Source organism: Chiloscyllium punctatum, chromosome 7 (genome assembly GCF_047496795.1).
Source record: "Chiloscyllium punctatum isolate Juve2018m chromosome 7, sChiPun1.3, whole genome shotgun sequence".
Lineage (NCBI taxonomy): Eukaryota > Metazoa > Chordata > Chondrichthyes > Orectolobiformes > Hemiscylliidae > Chiloscyllium > Chiloscyllium punctatum.
In genome coordinates this window covers 123107370-123130650 of record NC_092745.1, presented here as the reverse complement: position 1 = coordinate 123130650, position 23281 = coordinate 123107370, and the positions used below count along the sequence as shown (strand labels likewise).

The 23281-nt window shown below is 42.3% G+C and overlaps 1 protein-coding gene across 2 annotated transcripts in view; it reads left to right on the top strand.

The window, feature by feature from the left end:
- usp33 (ubiquitin specific peptidase 33) overlaps window positions 1-23281 on the top strand; it is a 101442-nt gene that overhangs the window by 26944 nt on the left and 51217 nt on the right. For both annotated transcript variants that reach the window (XM_072574764.1, XM_072574765.1), the window contains exons 5-12: window positions 141-284; window positions 2405-2495; window positions 2725-2794; window positions 7814-7927; window positions 8932-9010; window positions 11882-12302; window positions 20884-21024; window positions 23012-23124. In XM_072574764.1, the coding sequence (XP_072430865.1) occupies window positions 141-284; window positions 2405-2495; window positions 2725-2794; window positions 7814-7927; window positions 8932-9010; window positions 11882-12302; window positions 20884-21024; window positions 23012-23124 (1173 nt within the window). The remainder of the gene's footprint in view (window positions 1-140; window positions 285-2404; window positions 2496-2724; window positions 2795-7813; window positions 7928-8931; window positions 9011-11881; window positions 12303-20883; window positions 21025-23011; window positions 23125-23281) is intronic.

Below are 23281 nucleotides of genomic sequence, written 5' to 3'. Positions count from 1 at the left end.
GAGTTCATGTCCACACTAGTATTTGGCAAAACTTGTACAATGAATTTTTGATTAGTGAGAGGACATGAAATGTAAGTGTTAAGTCTTGGCATGTTTATATAGAATCTGATTTTTCTTGTGAATTATACATCGTTTTTCAGGAAACCAGGCACAATCTCACTGTTAACCTTACCACCTTGAGAGTCTGGTGTTATGCATGCGGAAAAGAGGTATTTCTGGAGCGAAAACTTGGACCTCCACCAACAGTGCAACATGGGACATCACCACAGATGTGCGAACACCAGGTAAGGCTTCATTCAAATAATACCAAAGATGTGAAAGAGCTGGACATTGCTGATTTTAGTACAAGGTTTATGCCCGAAGCGTTGACTCTCCTGCTTCTTGGATGCTGCCTGACCGGCTGTGCTTTTCCAACACCAGACTCTTCAACACAGGTGAGGTGCCGGAAGACTGGAGGTTGGCAAACGTGGTGCCACTGATTAAGAAGGGCGGTAAAGACAAGCCAGGGAACTATAGACCGGTGAGCCTGACCTCGGTGGTGGGCAAGTTGTTGCGGGGAGTCCTGAGGGACAGGATGTACATGTATTTGGAAAGGCAAGGACTGATTCGGGATAGTCAACGTTGCTTTGTGCGTGGGAAATCATGTCTCACAAACTTGATTGAGTTTTTTGAAGAAGTAACAAAGAAGATTGATGAGGGCAGAGCAGTAGATGTGATCTGTATGGACTTCTGTAAGGCGTTCGACAAGGTTCCCCATGGGAGACTGGTTAGCAAGGTTAGATCTCATGGAATACAGGGAGAACTCACCATTTGGAAACAGAACTGGCTCAAAGGTAGAAGACAGAGGGTGATGGTGGAGGGTTGTTTTTCAGACTGGAGGCCTGTGGCCAGTGGAGTGTCACAAGGATCGGTGCTGGGCCCTCTACTTTTTGTCATTTACATAAATGATTTGGATGCGAGCATAAGAGGTGCAGTTAGTAAGTTTGCAGATGACACCAAAATTGGAGGTGTAGTGGACAGTGAAGAGGGTTACCTCAGATTACAACAGGATCTGGACCAGATGGGCCAATAGGCTGAGAAGTGGCAGATGGAGTTTGATTCGGATCAATGCAAGGTGCTGCATTTTGGGAAAGCAAATCTTAGCAGGACTTGTACCCTTAATGGTAAGGTCCCAGGGAGTGTTGCTGAACAAAGAGACCTTGGAGCGCAGGTTCATAGTTCCTTGAAAGTGGAGTCGCAGGTAGATAGGATAGTGAAGAAGGCATTTGGTACGCTTTCCTTGGTCAGAGTATTGAGTACAGGAGTTGGGAGGTCATGTTGCGGCTGTACAGGACATTGGTTCGGCCACTGTTGGAATATTGCGTGCAATTCTGGTCTCCTTCCTATCGGAAAGCTGTTGTGAAACTTGAAAGGGTTCAGAAAAGATTTACAAGGATGTTGCCAGGGTTGGAGGATCTGAGCTACAGGGAGAGGCTGAACAGACTGGGGCTGTTTTCCCTGGAGCATCGGAGGCTGAGGGGTGACCTTATAGATGTTTATAAAATTATGAGGGGTATGGATGGGGTAAATAGGCAAAGTCCTTCCCTGAGGTCGGGGAGTCCAGAACTAGAGGGCATAGGTTTAGGGTGAGAGGGGAAAGATATAGAAGAGACCGAAGGGGCAACTTTTTCACGCAGAGGGTGGTACGTGTATGGAATGAGCTGCCAGATGATGTGGTGGAGGCTGGTACAATTGCAACATTTAAGAGGCATTTGGATGGGTATATGAATAGGAAGGGTTTGGAGGGATATGGGCCGGGTGCTGGCAGGTGGGACTAGATTGTGTTGGGAAATCTGGTCGGCATGGACGGGTTGGACTGAAGGGTCTGTTTCCATGTTGTACATTTCTATGACCCTAAGTGCATGAATGTCAGGTACTGTTTTTAAGTATTACAACAGGGATATTGACTTCAGGTACAATTCATGTTTTGAACTATTTATCTCACTGAAACTATGAATCTAAATTACTTCTTTGGTTGGGTCAGAGGAGATGAAATGTATGCACACAAACTTATCAGTCAGACTTAAATTTGAGAGTGTTAAAACCACTTCTGTTCTGTTTGAATGGCTACAATTCATGCATTCACTAAAGTAGCTTCCCCTCTAGAATGCAGAAAGATTAAGATGCAAAGTCTGCTGATTGTACTTGGGGTATTATTGCAGAATTATATTTGTTCTTAGTAAAGGGGACATTGAGGCTACATCCTTTGTCACTCTGAGAATGTGATGGTAATGGTTGACTTGACGCTTAGAATTACTTTCTCTAATTCTGTGCTGTTCCTGATTATAATTGACTGGTCTTTTGCTGTCTTATGTGTCAAGTTGTTCTTGTCTTTACATATATGCCCTTGTGTGTTTTATTCTAGGATTCCTCTCCCTGTGAACAGATGTTGAAAGCTCCTATTACTCTAGTGGGACATGACCTCGATGCAGAATATGATGACATGAAAACAAGAGGTTTGGTCATTCAGAGTTGCTGCTTTAAGTTCCCTCTGTGGACCTCTGCTACTTTTTATTCCCACTTTTGTTTTATTTCCTCCCTGAAAAAGTCCTTGATTTGGGGCAGTCTTTTTAAATGAAATGAGCAGTGAAAGTACGTGTACTGCCTTATAAGTAACATTCTGAACACAAAATTGCCTTGTAAAAAGTTGGATTTTTTTCGAACCTGCGTATGTTGTCCTTCCAGGTCTCACTGGATTGAAAAACATTGGAAATACTTGTTATATGAATGCAGCTCTTCAAGCTCTTTCTAACTGGTAAGATGAACTTCTGACAAGCTTTCTGAGAACCCTTAGAATGCATTCACTTGTTGAGAATCCAGCTGAAAGTTTCTTCCCTGTACTCAGGAGTGCTATACTGTCTTGTCGTATGTTTTAAATTGGCCAGAAAAAGCAGCAAACCTGAGGACTTGGAGAAATTTAAAATTCAGCAGAGGAGGACAAAGGGAAATTAGAATGTGAAAGTAAGCTTGCGGAAAACACAAAAATTGACTGCAAAAGCTTCTTTAGATATGTGAAGAGAAAAAGACTGGTGAAGACAAATATAGGTCCCTTGCAGTTAGATTCAGGTGAATTTATAGTGAACAACAAAGAGATGGCAGACCAGTTGAACAAATATTTTGGATCTGCCTTCCCTAACGAGGACACAAGTAACCTTCAGGAAATGCTAGGGCACAGAGGGTCAAGCATGAAGGAGGAACCGAAGGAAATCCTTATTTCTGGAAATGGTGATGAGGAAATTGATGGGATTAAAACCCAATAAGACCTTGATGTTCTGAATCCCAGAGTACTTAAGGAAGTGGCCCTTGAAATAGCAGATGCACTGGTGATCATTTTCCAGCATTCTGTAGATTCTGGAAGAGTTCTAATGGACTGGAGGGTAGCTAATGTAACCCCATTCTTTAAAATAGGAGGGAGAAGAAAATGGGGAATTATTGGCTCGTTAGCTTGACACCAGTGGTGGGGAAAATACTGGAGTCAATTATTAAGAATGCAGTAACTGAGCAAAGTGGTGACAGAATCAGTCCAGGTTAGCATGGATTACTAAAGGGGAATCACGCTTGACAATTCTTGTGGAGTTTTTTGAGAATGTGATCAGTAGAGTGGACACGGGTGAATCAGCAGATATGTATCTGGACTCTCAAAAGGCTTTGACAAGGTTCCATACAAGAGCTTAGCAAGGAAACCCAAAGCTCATGGTATCAGAGGTAATGTATTGACATGAATAGAGAACTGGTTGGCAGACAGGAAGCAGAGAGTTGGAATAAATGCATCCTTTTCAGAGTGGTAGGCAGTGACGACTGGGGTGTTGCAGGGTTGTGCTGAGACCCCAGCTGTTCCCAATATACCTTAATGATTTGGATGAAGGAATTTGCACATGACACTAAGCTGGGTGGCAGTGTCTGCTGTGAGGAGGATGCTAAAAGGCTGCAAGGTAACTTGGACAGACTGGCTGAGTGGGCACATACTTGGCAAATGCAGTATAATGTGGATATATGTGAGGTTATCCACTTTGGTGGCAAAAGCAGGAAAGCAGATTATTATCTGAATGGTGGCAGTTTAAGAAAAGGTGAGGTGCAACAAGACCTGGGTGTCATGGTGGAACAGTCACTGAAGGTTGGCATGTAGGTGCAGCAGGCAGTGAGGAAAGCTAATGGCATGTTGGCCTTCATAGCGAGAGAATAGGAGTATCGGAGTAAGGATGTCTTGGTGCAGTTATACAGGGTCTTGGTGAGGCCACACCTTGAGGATTCTGTGAAGTTTTGGTCTCCTCGTCTGAGGAAGGGCATTCTTGCTATTGAGGGAGTCCAGCAAAGGTTCACCAGACTGATTTCTGGGATGGCAGGACTGAGATATGAGGTTAGACTGGATCGACTGGGCTTGTATTCACTGGAATTTAGAAGAATAAGTGGGGTTCTCATAAGAAACATATAAAATCCTGTTCGGACAAGACAGGCGACAAGTGGGAGGAAGGGCTTATGCCCGAGACGTTGACTGTCCTACTGCTCGGATGCTGTCTAATGCGCTGAGCTTTTCCAGCGCCGCACTGATCTCCGGTGACTGGAGATCAGCAACTCTGATCTCCAGCATCTTCAGTCTTCACTTCTTCTCTGCGTTGCTAAAGGTCAATGACTAGCTGAGTCATTAAGAACTGGCTGATCACAGCTTCAATTGTAGCCTGTGGTGTACAAATGTTTTTATCAATTCGAGACACTACAAGCGATGTTACTGACCTGTGTAAAAGAAAGTCAATTGGGATCGCAGTCCTTGATCAATATGGCTGAGACAGTGTATGGACATCTGATAGGAGTGTGGTCGGGTTCAGCGTGTCATTTTCCAATCGGTCAAACCTGTTGTCTGTGGTCATCTCCAAAAGAACAACTTTTATGTGTTGCGTGAGGATAACCATAATGGAACTGCACAAGAATTTCACCCTTGAGAGATGGAAGATTAAATTCCATTGTCCCTTTAAAATGTGATCCAAACTATTAATCGAGTTCCATTTTGAGCTGAAAAATAATTGTGTTTGATAAATATCGGCATTTCATAAGGTACCACACTAAAGTGAATGCAAAGATAAAAGCAATTCCTTGATAGCCGGGAGAGTTCAGTTCCTAAGAACCCCTGCGAATGATGAAATTCGTGAGTGAGAAGCTTGTTTAAAAATCCCGAAAACAAAATTTTTGCCGGCATATATTAATTTTTGTTATTTTTTGGCACGGATAGAAGATTTTGTGTTTTCATGGATAAAGAGGATTTACTTTATATTGACAACTTGTTGGAAGGAAGCAAATGTACTTCAGCCAAATTTTTGATGACACAGAAATAGGTGGAAAGGCAGGTTGAGAGAGGGATACAAGCAGTTTACGGAGAGATATTGATAGGTTAAGTATATAGGCAAAAAATTGGCAAATAGAATATAATGTGAGAAATGTAATGTTGTTTATTTGGAAAGGAGAACAAAAAACAGTATTTATTTAAGTGGAAAAAAATTGTAGCAAAGGGATTTGGGAGTATTTGCGTTCAAAACAGAAAGCGAGCGCACAGGTACAGTCGATAATCAGGAAGGCTAATGAATGTTGGTCCTTATTTCAAAGTATAAGAATAGGGAAGTCTTGCTACAATGAGTTTAAGTTGTGAGACCATATCTAAAGTAGTGTAAACAGCTTTGGTCCCCTTATTTAAGTAAATATATTGTTTTATTGGAGAAGGTTCACTGGGATGATCCCTGATATGAAGGGATCATCTCATGAGTTAGGGTTAGAAGAATGAGAGGTGATCTCGTTGAAACATGTACAGTTGTTAATGAGCTTACAGGGTAAATGCTGAGAGGAAATTTCCTCTTGTGAGAGAGTTTCGAACCAGAGGGCCTAGTCTCAGAACTAAGGAGCACTAATTTGAGATGAGGGGGAGTTTCTTCTCTGTGTGTGTTGTGGAAGAGACATTAGCATGGATAAAAGATTGGTTAGCTCATAGGCTGCAAGGAGGAGACATAACATAGGTCTTTCTCATGTTGGCAAGCCAACTTGCAGAGTACCACAGGGATTTTCTCATCTATATCAATAACTTAGACGAAGATGCTGAGTGGTACCTAAATTTGCTCCTGTCACCAAAACTGACTGGAATATCAGCTTTTGGATTAGTGGTGCTGGAAGAGCACAGCAGTTCAGGCAGCATCCGAGGAGCAGCAAAATCATCAGCTGTCAAGAGGTGGTAGAGAGTCTGCAAACAGACATAGGTTGTAAGTGGACAAAATTGGCAAATGATGTAATGTGCGATTATCTTCAGTTTGAGTGAAGTATGTTATTTAAATGGAGAGGGTTTGCAAAACTCTGCAGTACAGAGAGAAATAGTTTCCTACAGAGAATCGGAATCATAGATTTGTTCCTGTGTAGAAGAATATCATGCAGCCCACTGTCTTTCTGGCATTTTGACTTCGTGCCAAACTTCTGCCTTTTTCCAATAGCCCGGCATATTGTTTCTAATTGAGTAATCATCCAATACTCTCGAATGCTTCAATTGAACTTGCCTCCACGAGACCTTCAGGCAGTTCATTCCAAGCCTGGACCACACGCTGCATGCCACAGCTTTTTCTCACCTTGTATTTTTTTACTTTGAAAAAGATTTTAAGTCTGTCTTTTCTAGTTCTTAAGGATGAAATATTAAAGTACGAAAGTTTTTACGAGCAGTTTTGAGCATTGGTGAGACAGCATCTAAGTACTATGTATAGCTTTAATCTCCTTATTTAAAAATTGTATAATTATGTTAGAAGCAGGTTGTAAATTTGCTTGTTGAGCTGGTAGGTTTGTTCTCGGGTGTTTCATGTCATCACCATGCTAGGTAGCATCATCAGTTAGCCTCCAATGAAGCGCTGGTATTCTGTCCTGCTTGCTAGTTATGCATCTTGGTCTGTCGTGGTGGGTGATATCACTTCCGGTTCTTTTTCTGAGAGGTTAGTAAATGGGGTCCAATTCGATATGTTTGTTAATGGAGTTCCAGTTTGAATGCCAGGCCTCTCGGAAGTCCTATGCGTGTCTTTGTTTAGCCTGTCCCAAGATGGATGTACTGTCCCAATCGAAATGGTGTCCCTCTTCGTCTGTGTAAGGATGCTAGTGATGGTTGGTCATGTCTTTTGGTGTCTCGCTGGTGGTCATGTATCCTGGTGGCTCGTTTCCTGCCCATCTGTCCAATGTAATGTTTCTTGCAGTCCTTGCAGGGTATTTTGTACATGACGTTTGTTCTGCTGGTTGTTCATACAGGGTCCTTTAAATTAATCAGGAGCTGTTTCATTGTGGTTGTCGGTTTGTGGGCTACCATGATGCCGAGGGGTCGGAGTAGTCTGATTGTCATCTTCAAGATGTCTTTAAAGTATGGCAGGTGGTTGGAGTTTCTGGGCATGTTGTGTAGGAATCGGTGGACTGCGCTTATCGGATACTCCTTGTTCACGCAGACCAGCGGGTTGGTTGATTATTATTGGTTGCTCTGAGATGTTCAGCCATCTCCTTGCACGGCAGGAGTCCTTGTGATGACGGTGCTCCCACAATAGACTTAGTATGGAGAGACAACAATGTTAACCCAGTGACAGGGAAGAGATTGCAATATATGTCAAGGTCTAGATGATATGTGACTTGGAGGAGAAATTAGAGGTGCTATTCCTTGTGTTATAGCTAGTGTTCTCTTTCATTGTGGTGGAGATCATGGGATTGGGCAGCATTGCTGAGTTGATGCAAACTGGAACTTTCCTGGTGAAGATCATTTTATCTCTTTCTTCCCCAGCCCTCCCTTGACTCTATTTTTCCTTGAATGTGGAGGCTTGGCGCAGACAGTTAAAAAACCAGCTCTTTCGAAAAGTTACCAAAAGTTGATGGCGGAAATATGGCACAAGAATCGGTAAGCCACACAACATTTTATAGCACGTTCCACAGTTAATGAAGCGCCGGATAATAGGAAGAGGAAGACACTGGACATATTGGAAAAGGCACGTTTAGAGAGAGCTATTTTTCTTTTTTAAGTGTCTTGAAGGAAGCAAGAGAAATAATAAAGCAGAAATGGTTTCAAAGGAGTTTGAATATTACCCCCAATGATGGAACCAGATGAGTGGGAATGAACTGTAATGTGGGATGGGCTATCTGGTTGGAGCAAATCAGGACAGTAAGTCCTGGAAGAACTACATAAGCACTAGTAAGTTTTTGGCAGCACCTGTAAATATTGTTTCCACCATTTATCCATCCAAATCCAAAATGTGCAACTGCTTCTATTCTCCAAAAATCAACAATGATCACATTGCATTAAATTCAGTTTCAAAGTGGTTATGGCCTATTATTGTGTCTTAACACTCCATTTATTTGGAAATGGTGGTGTTTGCTCTCTAGCTTCATTAATGACGAGTTCAAAGTTGGCACAGAATCAGCTGGTTTCTGTAATCATTCTTGTATTTTTGTTGGGGTGAAGTGAAAAACTAATGTAAATTTGTTGAAATTTATGTTTAACATAACAGTTCACGCCCAACAATCCCAGCAAATATATTTTAATACCTTCATTTGTGGAAAAAGAGTTTTGTGTGTTCCTTCTCCCTGGGTCTTGCTCATGGCTTGTTTCTGAATGATGGAAACTGCTCCTTCGTTTACTTCTGATTGCCAGGATGAGACTGGTACACTGAATCTTGAGGCCTTACAGTGAAGAGTCCTTCAGCAAGTAGGTCATTCATGGAACTATCAGTACTAATGTGGAATAACATTATTCCTGTCATCTTTACCTTTTCAATCAATGTATATAATGGGAAAACTGTATTTATGTGAGCTCAGCAGTCATTACTGTTGGGGCATATGCGTACAAGGTATGGTTTAAATCAAGCAATGTTATTTCTTTTCATTCACATGACTGTGTTTCTCCAGTCCCAGCTACGTTGTGCCTACAAGCCTGTTCCAGGGGATTAAAACAGTGAATCCAATGTTTCGGGGGTATTCTCAACAGGTGAGAACTTTATCACTGAGGAATATTTTCATTGAATTTTTTTTGTGATTATAAATTTTCTTCTCAACAATGTTCATTTATGAACCCATGATGTTTGTAATGTATTTGAATGCAAAAATAAACCTCCATGCAGCTGAGCCATAGAGATCAGGATAGAAATTTCCGATTCTGAGTAATGTTAGCTGGTTTCAATCAGATGATCAAATGATCAGCTCGATCCAGTTTCAGTTCATTGCTTTGTCACCTGAAATGATCCCAATTTCGACATTTGTTCAAAGATGTTCTCGAGAATTTAATTTTTTTTCACAATTGTTCTGGCGCGGTATGGGGCTATTCAGCCCATCATGCCTGCACTAGCTGTTCAAACGAGAATCGTTAACTTGTGCCATTCTCCTGCATTCTCCCACATTAAGTGGGGAAATAAGAAAGGACATCTTCCTACAAAAAGCAGTGGCAATCTTGAACATTTATCACAAAAGGCTGTGGATGCTGAGACATTTGGAGCTCTTGCAACTCAGATCAGGAGCTTTTTATTAGGTTATGGTTTTCAAGGTCTGGATCAAAAGTGGGGAAAATGGAGTTGACGTGCTGAAGGACATAGAAGATTACAGCGCAGTAAGAGCAGCCTTCGGCTCTTGATGTTGCGCCAACCTGTGGAACCAATCTGAAGCCTTTTTTATTCTACACTATTCCATTCCAAGGCAAACAAACAATGTATAGCAGTACCTGACTTGTGTAGATATCCAACGCATCTCGTCCACATCCTGCACCTCCGCCCTCAGACCCCACCCCTCCAACCGTAACAATGACAGAACGCCCCTGGGGCTCACCTTCCACCCTAGCAACCTTCGCATAAACCAAATCCTCCTTCGACATTTCCGCCACCTCCAAACAGACCCCACCACCAGGGATATATTTCCCTCCCCACCCCTTTCCGCCTTCTGCAAAGACCGTTCCCTCCGTGACTACCTGGTCAGGTCCACGTCCCCCAACAACCCACCCTCCCATCCTGGCACCTTCCCCTGCCATCGCAGGAACTGTAAAACCTGTGCCCACACCACCTCCCTCATCTCTATCCAAGAGCCTAAAGGAGCCTTCCACATCCATCAAAGTTTTACTTGCACATCCACTAATATCATTTATTGTATCCGTTAGTCCCGATGCGGTCTCCTCTACATTGGGGAGACTGGGCGCCTCCTAGCAGAGCGCTTTAGGGAACATCTCCAGGACACCCGCACCAATCAACCACACCGCCCCGTGGCCCAATATTTCAACTCCCCCTCCCACTCTGCCGAGGACATGGAGGTCCTGGGCCTCCTTCATTGCCGCTCCCTCACCACCAGACACCTGGAGGAAGAACGCCTCAACTTCCGCCTTGGAACACTTCAACCCCAGGACATCAATGTGGACTTCAACAGCTTCCTCATTTCCCCTTCCCCCACCTCACCCTAGTTCCAAACTTCCAGCTCAGCACTGTCCCCATGACTTGTCCGGACTTGTCCTACCTGCGTATCTCCTTTTCCACCTATCCACTCCACCCACTCCTCCTTGACCTATCACCTTCATCTCCTCCCCCACTCACCCATTGTACTCAATGCTGCTTTCTCCCCACCCCCACCCTCCTCTAGCTTATCTCTCCATGCTTCAGGCTCACTGCCTTTATTCCTGATGAAGGGCTTTTGCCCGAAATGTCGATTTCGAAGCTCCTTGGATGCTGCCTGAATTGCTGTTCTTTTCCAGCACCACTAATCCAGAATCTGGTTTCCAGTATCTGCAGTCGTTGTTTTTACCTTGTGTAGATATAAAGTCATTTTTATTATGGGGGGGTGCTGTGGAAAGAATATTCTCGAAAAAAAGCTGTCTGTAATGAGGCTTGGATTTCATTATTGACTTTGATTAGATTTTTTTTGACTAGATTAGATTCCCTGCAGTATGGAAACATGCTGTTTGGTCCATCAAGTCCACACCAACCCTCTGCAAAGTAACCCATCCAGACCTATTCCCAACATTTGCCCCTAACTAATGCACTTAACACTATGGCCATGCTAAATTGCCCAATCTATCTAACCTGCGCATCTTTGGATTGTGGAAGGAAACCTGAGCACCCGGTGGAAACCTAGCAGATGTGAGAATGTTCAAATTCCACACAGTCGCCCGAGTTGGGAATTGATGCCGGGTCCCTGGCACTGTGAGGCAGCAGTGCTAACCGCTGAGCCACTGTGCCGCCTTCTGTAAGAATTTTATGCTGGTGTTTATTGGAGGTTGAGTACCTGAAGGGTGGGCTGGGAAGTCAAAGAGGCCACTTGAGACAGCAAGCGAGCGGAAACAAGAATATCTTAACAAAGTACTCACTGATCTTGAATCCATTGCCTGAAAGATCTGTAATAATCTCGATGATCACTACTGATCTAATTGATGGATCAGGTTCAAGTAGATAAATATTCTCATCCTGTTACTCTTCCTACATGAAACAGTCTCTGGCACTGAGCTTAATTTTCCCCTGTCGTCATCATCAAGGTGGTTTTGGGGCAATTTGTTTTTTTTTTAAGCAAGTAATTGAACCATAAAGTGACTAATTTAATTTATTCAATTACAGGTTAACATTTTAAATTATGTATTTGGAAAATATAGAACCAGTCACTTCTGTCCAGATGTAAATTCTTGTGAATGTAGGAACTTCAAAATATGGACAAAATGCTGAAAATACTCTCGTTCAGGGGAGAGTGTAACTTTTCATGTTACAGATCTTCAATCATAATTTTTAATGGACGCCAAAAGCCACTGCAAGTTGCTATCTTGTAAACTTAAGCAGTGGTTCTGACTCCCCAAATGTTAGCTTTGTTAAGCTACTCTTATTTCACTCTTTTTCAGGATGCCCAAGAATTTCTGCGTTGCTTAATGGATCAACTTCACGAAGAATTGAAAGAACAAATTGTCGAGCAGATTGAGGGCGCTGTATCTGCAACTATGGAAGATCAAATGGAAGAAGAAAACTTGTCTGACAATGAATTTCAGTCTTGTGATTCATGTTCTGGCAGTGACAAGGCTGACCCTGAGACAAACTCTAAGATCTCGGCAGAAGACTGCATGGAAGCAGAGATGCTAGTACATGAAGAAATGAAGAATTGTGCATCAGCTAAAGGATGGCAACGGGAGCGAAATCTGCTGCATAAGCTTTATAGGCCCAATTCTAGAGATGAGTTGGATAAAGACATGGATACTTTAACAGGTGCTGATCAAATAGTAGACTGTGATGGGACAGTCAAAGTGCAGATCCAAAGTAGGTTGCCAGGTAAATAGGCATTCTTATTTACATTGTGTGGATTTAATCCTGTTCTGCTGTTTCCAGAAAACAATCCAAGTACTTCTTTTCAAATTGGATATTTAGAACATAGAGCAGTACAGCACAGAAAAGGCCCTTCAGCCCACGATGTTGTGCCGACCACTGATCCTCATGTCTGCACCCTTAAATTTCTGTGACCATATGCATGTCCAGGAGTCTCTTAAATGTCCCCAATGACCCTGCCTCCAAACTTCTGCTGGCAATGCATTCCATGCTCTCTCAACTCTCTGTGTAAAGAACCCGCCTCTGACATCCCCTCTATACTTTCCTCCAACCAGCTTAAAACCATGACCCCTCGTGTTAGTCATTTCTGCCCTGGGAAATAGTCTCTGGCTATCGACTCTATCTATGCCTCTCATTATTAGGTCCCCTCTTCTCCTTTTTTCCAATGAAAAAAGTCCGAGCTCAGTCAACCTCTCCTTATAAGATAAGCCCTCCAGTTCAGACAGCATCCTGGTAAACCTCCTCTGAACCCTCTCCAAAGCATCCACATCTTTCCTATAATAGGCGACTAGAACTGGACGCAGGATTCCAAGTGCGGTCTAACCAAAGTTTTATAGAGCTGCAACAAGATCTCATGACTGTTAAACTCAATACCCCTGTTAATAAAAGCCAAAACACCATATGCTTTCTTAACAACCCTGTCCACTTGGGTGGCCATTTTAAGGGATCTATGTACCTGCACACCAAGATCCCACTGTTCCTCCACACTGCCAAGAATCCTATCCTTAATCCTGTACTCAGCTTTCAAATTCGACCTTCCAAACTGCATCACCTCGCATTTATCCAGGTTGAACTCCATCTGCCACCTCTCAGCCCATCTCTGCATCCTGCCAATGTCCCGCTGCAGTCTACAACAGCCATACTATCAACGACACCTCCAACCTTTGTGTCATCTGCAAACTTGCTGACCCATCCTTCAATCCCCTCATCCAAGTCATTAATAAAAATTACAAACAATAGAGGCCCAAGGACAGAGCCCTGTGGAACATCAATCACCACAGACTTCCAGACAGAATATTTTCCTTTTACTACCACTCGCTGTCTTCTGATGGCCAGCCAATTCTGTATCCAGACAGCTATGTTCCCCTGTATCCCATTCCTCCTGACCTTCTGAATGAGCCTCCCATGGGGAACCTTATCAAATGCCTTGCCGAAGTCCATATACACCACATCCACAGCTCGACCCTCATCAACTTTTCTAGTCACATCCTCAAAGAACTCAATAAGGTTTGTGAGGCATGACCTGCCCCTCACAAAGCGTGTTGACTGCATTTAATCAAGCCATGTTCTTCCAGATGGTCATAAATGCTATCCCTCAGAATTCTTTCTAACACCTTGCAGGCGACAGACATGAGACTTATTGGTCTGTAAATGCCGGGGATTTCCTTTCTTGAAGAGAGGCATTACATTTGCCTCTCTCCAGTCCTCAGGTACAACTCCAGTGGAGAGCAAGGATGTAAAGATCTTCGCAAGTGGCGAGGCAATTGCATTTCTCGTTTCCCAAAACAGCCGAGGACAAATCTGGTCCGGGCCTGGCAACTTGTCAATCTTAATGTTTGACAAAATTTTCAGCACATCAGCTTCTTCTATCTCTATCCGTTTCAGCATGCACACCTGCTCTTCAAAGGTTTCATTCACTATAAAGTTCGTTTCTTTCGTAAAGACAGAAACAAAAAACTCATTTAGGGCTTCCCCTACCTCCTCAGACTCCACACATAAATTCCCTATGCTATCCCTGATTGGCCCTACTCTTTCTTTGACCATTCTCTTATTCCTCACATAAGTGTAAAATGCCTTTGTGTTCTTCCTCATCCATTCTGCCAAGCCTTTCTTGTGCCCCCTCCTGGCTCTCCTCCGACCATTTTTAAGCTCCTTCCTCGCCTGCCTGTAATCCTGTAGAGCTGAGCTTGACCCTAGCTTCCTCCACCTTATGTAAGCTACCTTCTTCCTTTTGACGAGAAGCTCCACCGCTCTCGTCATCCAAGGTTCCTTTATCTTACCCCTTCTTGCCTGTCTCAGAGGGACATATTTATTCATCACTTGTGGAGACTGTTTAAGGAACAGTTGTTACATGTCTATAGTGCCTTTACCTTGGAACAATTGCTCCCAATCCATGCTTCCTAACTCATGTCTAATCGCATCATAGTTTCCTCTTCCCCAATTAAATATCCTCCCATTTTGCCTAATCCTCTCCTTATCCATAGCTATGTAGAATGTGAGGCAGTTGTGGTCACTATCTCCAAAATGCTCTCCCACCACAAGATCTGATACCTGCCCCGGCTCGTTTCCGAGCACTAAGTCTAGAATGGTCTCTTCCCTCGTCGGCCTGTCAACGTACTGAGTTAGGAAACCCTCCTGAACACACCTTACAAAAACAGCTCCATTCAAATCTTCTGCTCGAAGGAGGTTCCAATCAATATTGGGAAAGTTAAAGTCACCCATTACAACAACCCTACTACGTCCACGCTTTTCCAAAATCTGCTGACCTATGCTTTCTTCCATCTCCCTGCTGCTATTGGGGGACCTGTAGTAAACCCCTAACAAGGTGACTGCTCCCTTGCTGTTCCTAATTTCCACCCATACTGACTCGGTAGGCAGACCTTTCTCGACAATCGAAGCTTCTGTAGCTGTGATAATGCTCGCTGATAAGTAGTGCTACACCCCCTCCTCTTTTTTTTTTCCCCCCCTCCCTATTCTTTTTAAATGCTCTAAACCCTGGAACATCCAGCAACCATTCCTGCCCCTGAGAAACCCATGTCTCTGTTATGGCCACAACATCATAGCACCAGGTATTGATCCATGCTCTAAGTCCGTCACTTTTATTCCTGATACTCCTTGCGTTAAAGCAAACACACTTTAACTGATACCTTGGTTCCTTGCCAGGAAAATCCTTCCCACTAGCTGGTCTACCTCTTGCTATTGCCTCATCTGCATCAACTCTCACCTCCGGTATACAGCTTATGTTCCCACCCCCCCGCCATACTAGTTTAAACCCTCTCGAACTACTCGAGCAAACCTTCCTCCCAGGGCGTTGGTCCCCTTCCAGTTCAGATGCAACCCGTCCTTCTTGTACAGGTCCCACCTTCCCCTGAAGGCATCCCAATTATCTACATATCTGAAGCCCTCCCTCCTACACCAGCTGCGCAGCCACGTATTAAGCTGTGCCCGCTCCCTGTTCCTCGCCTCGCTATCTCGTGGCACAGGTAGTAAACTAGAAAACACTACTCTGTTCGTCCTGCTTTGCAGCTTCCATCCTAACTCCCTGAAATCACTTTTTATATCTTCAATCCTTTTCCTGGCTATATCATTAGTGCCAATATGTAACAAGATTTCTGGCTGTTCGCCCTCCCCTGTTAGAACCTTATACACCCGATCGGAGACGTCCTGGACCCTGGCACCAGGGAGGCAACATGCCTTCCGGGAATCCCGATCCTGACCACAAAATCTCCTGTCGATTCCCCTAACTATCGAGTCCCCTACCACGAGTACTTTTCTATTCTGACCTCTTCCCTTCTTTGTCAGCCTCCCGAATGATCCGTAGTTCATCCAGCTCCAGCTCCAATTCCCTAACACGGTTTTCAAGGAGCTGGAGTTGGGTGCACTTCCCACAGATGTAGCCAACGGAGATGTGAGCCATGTCTCTCACCTGCCACATTCTGCAGGAAGAGCCCTAGCATCCATACCTGACTTATCTGAACACGCACTCAGTACTAAAGTAGAAAGCTTAGTTCAAGTTGCTATAAAATTAATAACAAACTTATATTCAATAGAGGAAGTTTAGAATGAACGTTACCTTATTAACTAGGTTAGAGGAGGAGGGCGGGTGGGAGACTCTACAGTAGTGGAGTCTCAGGTTTAGTCGCCTTGCTGATATATATGGTCACTGCTTTCCTTCCCGGCTGCCCGGCTGGTCAATTTGAGCCTTTTACTTATAACGCAACATTTTACTTGTTAAAATATATTGTGCTTAATGTACTAACAGAAGAAATGTCACAAATAGCAAGGAAGACAATAGCAGGCTTGAGAAAGACACACTGGTAATTTGAATAACCAGGCAGGTGGTGGATGCAGTTTATGACAACTGAGTGTACTGGTACTTTGAGGTGAAAACCAGACAAAGGGGCATGCTTTCCAAAGTAAGTAGTGAAAATGTGCAAATGGGGTTGGGGTTTTAAATATCTAATATTCTAGAAGAGAGTATATAGACAGGTAAAGTCATAACAAAAGCTAATTACAATTGCTCTTATAAACAGAAATATAAAAATTACTTAAAAATAAGTAAATGCATATGAAACCTTTTGGTTTAGGCCACAAAGTATTACTTGTTCTTTGTAAAAATGTCATTTATAACCACATTGTGTTTACAGACCATACAGAATTACCAAAATTATGTATGAAATGGGAAACCAACCATGAGAAGCTTGAGATACTGGGATTGTTGGGAAACTGAGACTTTGTTTTTCTATTGGAGAGGATTGAAATGCGAATTAATAAAATTTTCAGAAGTTTTAATAAAGAACGAGGAAAGATTTCTTCCTCTTGAAGAGTTGGTGATGAGGAGGATCATCAACTTTAATTGTTGCAAATGTGGAGTCAGGCCGTCGAGAGGATTTTCTTTTTGTCAGGGAAGTATTTGGCATTTGGATGGGTACATGGATGGGTGCTTAATCTAGGTTAGAAGTTTGGCACAACATCGTGGGCCGAAGGGCCTGTTCTGTGCTGTATTGTTCTATGTTCTATGTTCTATTTGGGGCAAGAGTAGTGCAATTTGTAAGCAATATGTGGTTAAAATTTGAAAGGTGAACAGACAAGTCTGAGATGAGAATAAGGCAGCAGATATTCTCAATCACAGAATCTGTACAACTTAAATAACCACTACCACGCTTTAAATGTTCATTCCTCAATAGTGAACAAATGGTGAGTGTTTTTAATAAGATTGAACCTGCAATGAAATATGACTTTGACACTGCGATGAGCAACGTATCATGCATTTGTGTGAAAGTGTATGCTATCTTTCTCCATCTTGATAGCGTCAACAGCCTTGGCTTGTCTGCTGCCAAAACCCTGAGCCAGACCTTTGTGACTTGACTGTTCTGATACATCCCTTGCTGGCCTCCCATGTTCTACCCTCAAATGCTGAAGTCATTCAAAATCTGCCTGTGGACCCATTTGTGTTTGTTGATCTGCACTGAGTCCCAGTCTTGCCACAATTGAATTTTAAAATTCTTTTCTTTGCAGATTAGCGTGTCATCCTATCCACATCTCTAATTTTCTCCAGCCTTAAAACCCTCCAATTGCTGAGCTCCTCTTCAGCACTTCTGACCTTAATCAGTCCATTATTGGTGGCCTTCATGCATGATAGAATGACCTCACTAAGTCTGTGACTCCATTCTCTTTTTTTATATAGCCATACATTACGGAAGCAGACTCTTTGGTCCAAGACATTCACACTGACCAGGTATCCTAAATAAATCTAGTCCCATTTGCCAGTATAAACCTTTCTTATTTGTATACCCATCCAAGTGCCTTTTAAATATTGTAATTATACCAGTCTTCACCACTTCCTCTGGCAGTTCATTCCATACGTGGATCATCCTCTGTGTGAAAAAGTTGCCCCTTAGGTACTTTTTAAATCTTTGCCCTCTAGTATGGACTCCCACACCCCAATGAAAAGACCTTGGCTATTTACCTTATCCATGCCCCTCTGCCCTCCTGTTTTGATCCATTTATAAGCAAGAGCAGTTTCTCCCTGATTACTCTGTCCTGTCTTTTCATGATTTTGAAAACTTCATTCAAATCTCCTCTCAGCATTTCCTTTCTCCAAGGAGAACAGACCCAGCTTCTCCAATCGATCCTCTTAATTGGTTCCAGGGATAAGACACTTCGTTGTTATAAATCTCTTTGCATCCCCTCCAAAGCATTCACAATCTTCCTAAAGTGTGGTGCCTAGGACTGTACAGAGTACTTGTGAGATCTCCCTAACGTCTTGTGCAGATTCAGCCTAAGCTCCATGTTGCTATACTCTAGGTCAATTTTAATTACACTTAGGATACTATATGGTTTTTTTAAAATCATACTCTCTACTGTCCTGTCACCTTTTCCATAAGTTGTGCACATAAACACCAAGGTCTCTCTGCTCATGCATTTCCTTTAGCGTAGTACCCTTATTTTACGTTGTCTCCACATTCTTTCTACCAATATGAATCACCTCACTGAAGATTTAATTAATTATACTTGTTGATGAATGTTCCCCATGGTACAGAATTTAGCGTGGTAGAAAGTTGTTGTGGAACTTGAGTTCTTCCTCAAAATAAACTTTATAGGTTTGTCCATTTTTTGTGAGGGAGGTGGGTGTCAAATGGGAATGTAGAAGTTGGGAAATGTATTCATGAGAATCTCCAAAGCTGCCTTCTAGGAAATTCACAAATGTACCTATTTTCTTGATACGCTAGATTCTTGTTTTCTCAAGAGGGAGACAAAGCGCTTGGACTAATTTTGTTTTGGGATCACAAATAATGCATTGGTTTACTGTTGGAGTTAAATGAAGGAAGATCACACAGCTTCTAGGCATAGGATTCTGTTGTACATTCTTGCTGCTGGACCAAGTAGGACTCTTGTGCCGATGGAAACAGTAACTTGAGGAAATAAATGCAGAAAGGATCCCAGCATTTACTCGTGGGTGTATATTATCCTGTGTGGTATTGCTGTCTTTTCCATCAAGCAGGAAATTCTAGCTAATGGTGTGTTCAAAGTTGGGGCTGAACTGAATTTTTGAATGGTTAGTAAGGCAAGAATTTGGTTTTTTGATATATTTTGCACTCTTGCCCCAGTTCAGCCCCAACTTTGAGCGCACCATTAGCTAGAGTTTCCTGCTTTATGCAAAAGATAGCAATACCACACAGGGTGTTTGTTATTTGGAAATCATAGTCAGTTTCTTTTAATTGAGAACTAAATTCCTGGTCATGTCTGAATCTCTGTCTGGATGAAATATTTTGTGTTGCCTATTCTAATTTTGCAGCTTCCCTTGTAGAAGTTTATGGAGTGTGCCTTGCTCTGCCAATCTTCTGGTGTAGAGTCAAAATCCCATTAGAAGTACTTTGTTAATCCAGTAACACATGTCTGAGGATGGAGTTATATTATTCCTTTTTGTGTTACTGTTGAGCAGGTAACAGCAATATACTATTGATGACATAAACTGAGCCTGTATAGTTTAGTTTAGTTCAGTCCTTCTCCAGAAAAGATTGGTTGTGAATTTCAAATATTTAACACTTGGCTCCTGCTCAATTTAAATAATTACTGTACTAGAAGCTGTGTCAAAAGCCTTGCATCAATACCTGTAACTGAATGTGCATTGCAATATTATGAGACCTTTGACAATGTTTAATTTCTTGTTGCTTTTCTTTTATTTGGGTTGCTTTCACCTACATTTTTGAGGTGTTTAACAGTTTCTTGTCAGTTGGGTACAATTGGCAGCCTGCAGCTTTACTCTTGCTGCCTGTAAGTTGCCCTGTGAGTATTGATCTTTAAACCTGTTGTATGATATTAAGTGCAGACTTAGATAACATGCTGCCTCATTAAGTTTCCTGGATTTCTGCTGTCCCCTGAGTAATCTTTCACTTCATAAACAAGCAATTGTTATTGTCCTGAAAGTCATGCTTCACTTCTCTCCCATCTTGAGTGTTGACTTCACGACTGCGAAAGATTCTGTTTGACATTCTTGAAATTCTAAAATAAACATAGGAAACAATTTTCCCCAACATGCTCTTCCTGGTTGCATTGATACCCTAATCCATATCCCTGCCTCATTACCATACCTTTTGTTTTTTTTAATCTTCTTGAAATGTTAATCAAATTCCCTCTAAACAGTTCTGTTTGATTTAGTAGCCATTTGAACTCGTCAAGTGCCTTCGGCACTAAAGAAGTTCCATCTAATACCTCTTTTAAGTTTCTAGTTCGAAGCGTAGCCTTATATTCTTGTAATATTTATCTAGCAACTGGTGGAAGTAATCTTCCACAACTTATCCACCAACTTGACAATTTGGACACTTAATTTTGGATTTAGACCTGTCACCCTGAAATATTCATATGTGCGTCACTTTTAAGCGCTTGAGCTGAACAGACACTTGAGCTACCTTGGACAATAAGGAAGCAGGTGTATGGGTACAGCTTCAAGTCTCTATCAAGTACGATTTGTAGTTAAATATCTGAAGGTGCTTCACTGGTTATCTGACCAAGCTCTGTAAAGGATTGTTGAGATAAATGACCAAAGGCTTTGTCAGAAGAAGGTTTTGGGAAGTGTCTTAAAGGGGAATAGAGACTGGAGAGATTTATGGAAGGAATTCCAGAGGCTGAGGGCCTTGGTATTTGAAGGCACTGCTGCCAGTACTAACCAAGTTTGGGTCAAAATACTTCTACTGTCATGCCCACGTCATTCATCAAGAATAAATCATGTTTGTGGGTACTCAAGGTATAATAAAATTACTTTATTTTTACAAGACAGCTAATTTTTGCTTTCATTCCTTTTTAGATGTTGCCTCTGATGTGTCTATGCGCAGTCCCTCAAGGCCAAACAGTTCTACGTCTAATGATGCAACAAATGCAAGGCTGTCCAGCAGTCCACCCCGATCCACTTCAGTGTGGGGAGGGCTTGTTTCCTCACACAGAAAAGGTGCACACTCATTTGAAGGTTTGCATGGAAAGATGTTATTCCCAGTGTGTGGAATCAACAGCATACTGAACTGTACAGACTTACAGAACCCTATCCTCATATGGAACTCACTTGACTGTCAAGGGGAGGTGGTTCCATTCTTTGTTGTTCAAGATGGTCTTTGCCTGGCATCTGAGTTGCACATATTATTGCCATTTATCATCAATGTTCCCTCTAAGCTGCGCTCTTCTGAGTACTGTGCAATCTCTGATAAACCCTTCTACTTGTGATGAATGGATAGATGGAATGTGATCAACAAAGCAGCTGAAAAATGTTCAGGTGTGGTAGCAAGTCTGTTTCAGGGCAGAGGAGATGACCGGGGGGTTGCAGTGAGAGAGCGACTCACTGAGATTCTTGTAGAGAGAGGAGAACTTCAAGGTAGGCATCCTTGCAAGAGGATTTGCAGTAAGGATAAAATCAACCAGGTGAAAGTGAGGACTGCAGATGCTGGAGATCAAAATCTAGATCAGAGTGGTGCTGGAAAAGCACAGCAGATCAGGCAGCATCCGAGGAGCAGGAAAATCGACGTTTCGGGCAAAAGCCCTTCATCAGGGCAGTCGATTTTCCTGCTTCTTGGATGCTGCCTGACCTGCTGTGCTTTTCCAGCACCACTCCAATCTAGATTCTGATCTCCAGCATCTGTAGTTCTCACTTTCACCTGATAAATGTTGAGCCTAAGACGTTCGTTCGTTCACTCACAGGATGTGTGGGCATCTTTGGCTAGACCAAGATGTATTATCCATTCCTGATTCCCATGAGAATCTCTTGCTGTGATGGTCTTGGGATGGAACTGATTGGGATCCAACAACTGTGACCATTTTCCTTTGAGAATGACTTCAATCAGTTTTTCATTGATTCTTGTTGTTCCCAGTTTTGTTGTGCTCCTTGATGCCAACTTTGTTAAATGCTTCCTTCAAGACAAGGGTAGTAGTCTAACCTCTGGAAAGTACATGCTTTGGCCATGTTTAGACCAAAGCTGAAATAAGGTCAGGAGCTGATTAGTTATTGCAAAATGCAAAGTTAGCATTGATAAGTTGATCATTGGTGAGGTGGTTCTGTATAGCACAGTTGACGCTTTAACTTTTGATCATTGGTCAAGTGATGTAGATTGGTGTAGTAAATGGCCAGTTTGGATGTTGACACTTCCTTCATGAATGAAGAATGGCTATTTTGAGGATGTACAAGAGAAATGTCAGCGTTTTTGAACTGTTAAGTTTGACATTTTTATCTTTAGGAGAGGAAGAGAGGTAATCTGTCATTTTGATACTAAAATCAGAATGTGTTTGGATTTAATGCCTACATTTCAGAATAAGTAAAATGAAAGAGATAAAAACTGCAGCATTGATTATTATTCTGTGGTGTCAAACAGTTTTGATGAAAGGGGAAGAGGATGAAATTCCACAAGTAAATGCTGTTGCCAGGAATGTTTAGATAGTGACCAACAAACAAGTTCTGTTTACTTTTGGGGGAGAATGTAACTATGGGTGTTTTTTTTTTGTGAAACCTTATGCTCATTACAAATGGACCACTTTCCTGCTTAAGCACGCAAGTGCTCCATGCTTTGGTTGCAGACGAGAGGACTGTACTCTGCTCAGCTTTAGCTTGTAGTTAACAGAGGTGCACCCCACCACCATCACTTGCTGCAATTTTTTGATTCCCATTGGCATCCTGGGCAAAATTACTAAATTAGGGCAGTTTTTTTTCACTGGAAGCTCATTCTGTGGATCTGGAGTGTGACTGGTCAATCTCTCATCGCATGACTGACTTGCTTCCTATCTGACTGCTTGATTTAATCCCAAGCAGTTCCAATGAACTGAGAAACCTTTCTGCCACTGTTCTCTTCTGTTATCCAACCAAAGCAATTGGAGTAAAGATAGTGATGCTTTTATTAAAATGCACAATTTATAAAATTGTTTTAATATGGAATTCCTTTTTTTTTTATTTCTAGTTACCGCTTTCACACCTCTTAAAAAGAGAAAGCAGGTGAAGTACAGAAGTGTTATTTCTGATGTCTTTGATGGCACGATTGTAAGCTCGGTGCAATGTTTGACCTGTGATCGGGTAAGTGTGCAACTCGTGGCAATTCCAATATAATATATGGCCTATATTTAACAATATATAAAGCTTGTAGAGACCTCAAACCACAAATAGCTCATGGGCTTTTCCTCCTTTTTCTTTTATTGCTTTTTACTGACAGTTATAAGTATAAGGTTGCCAG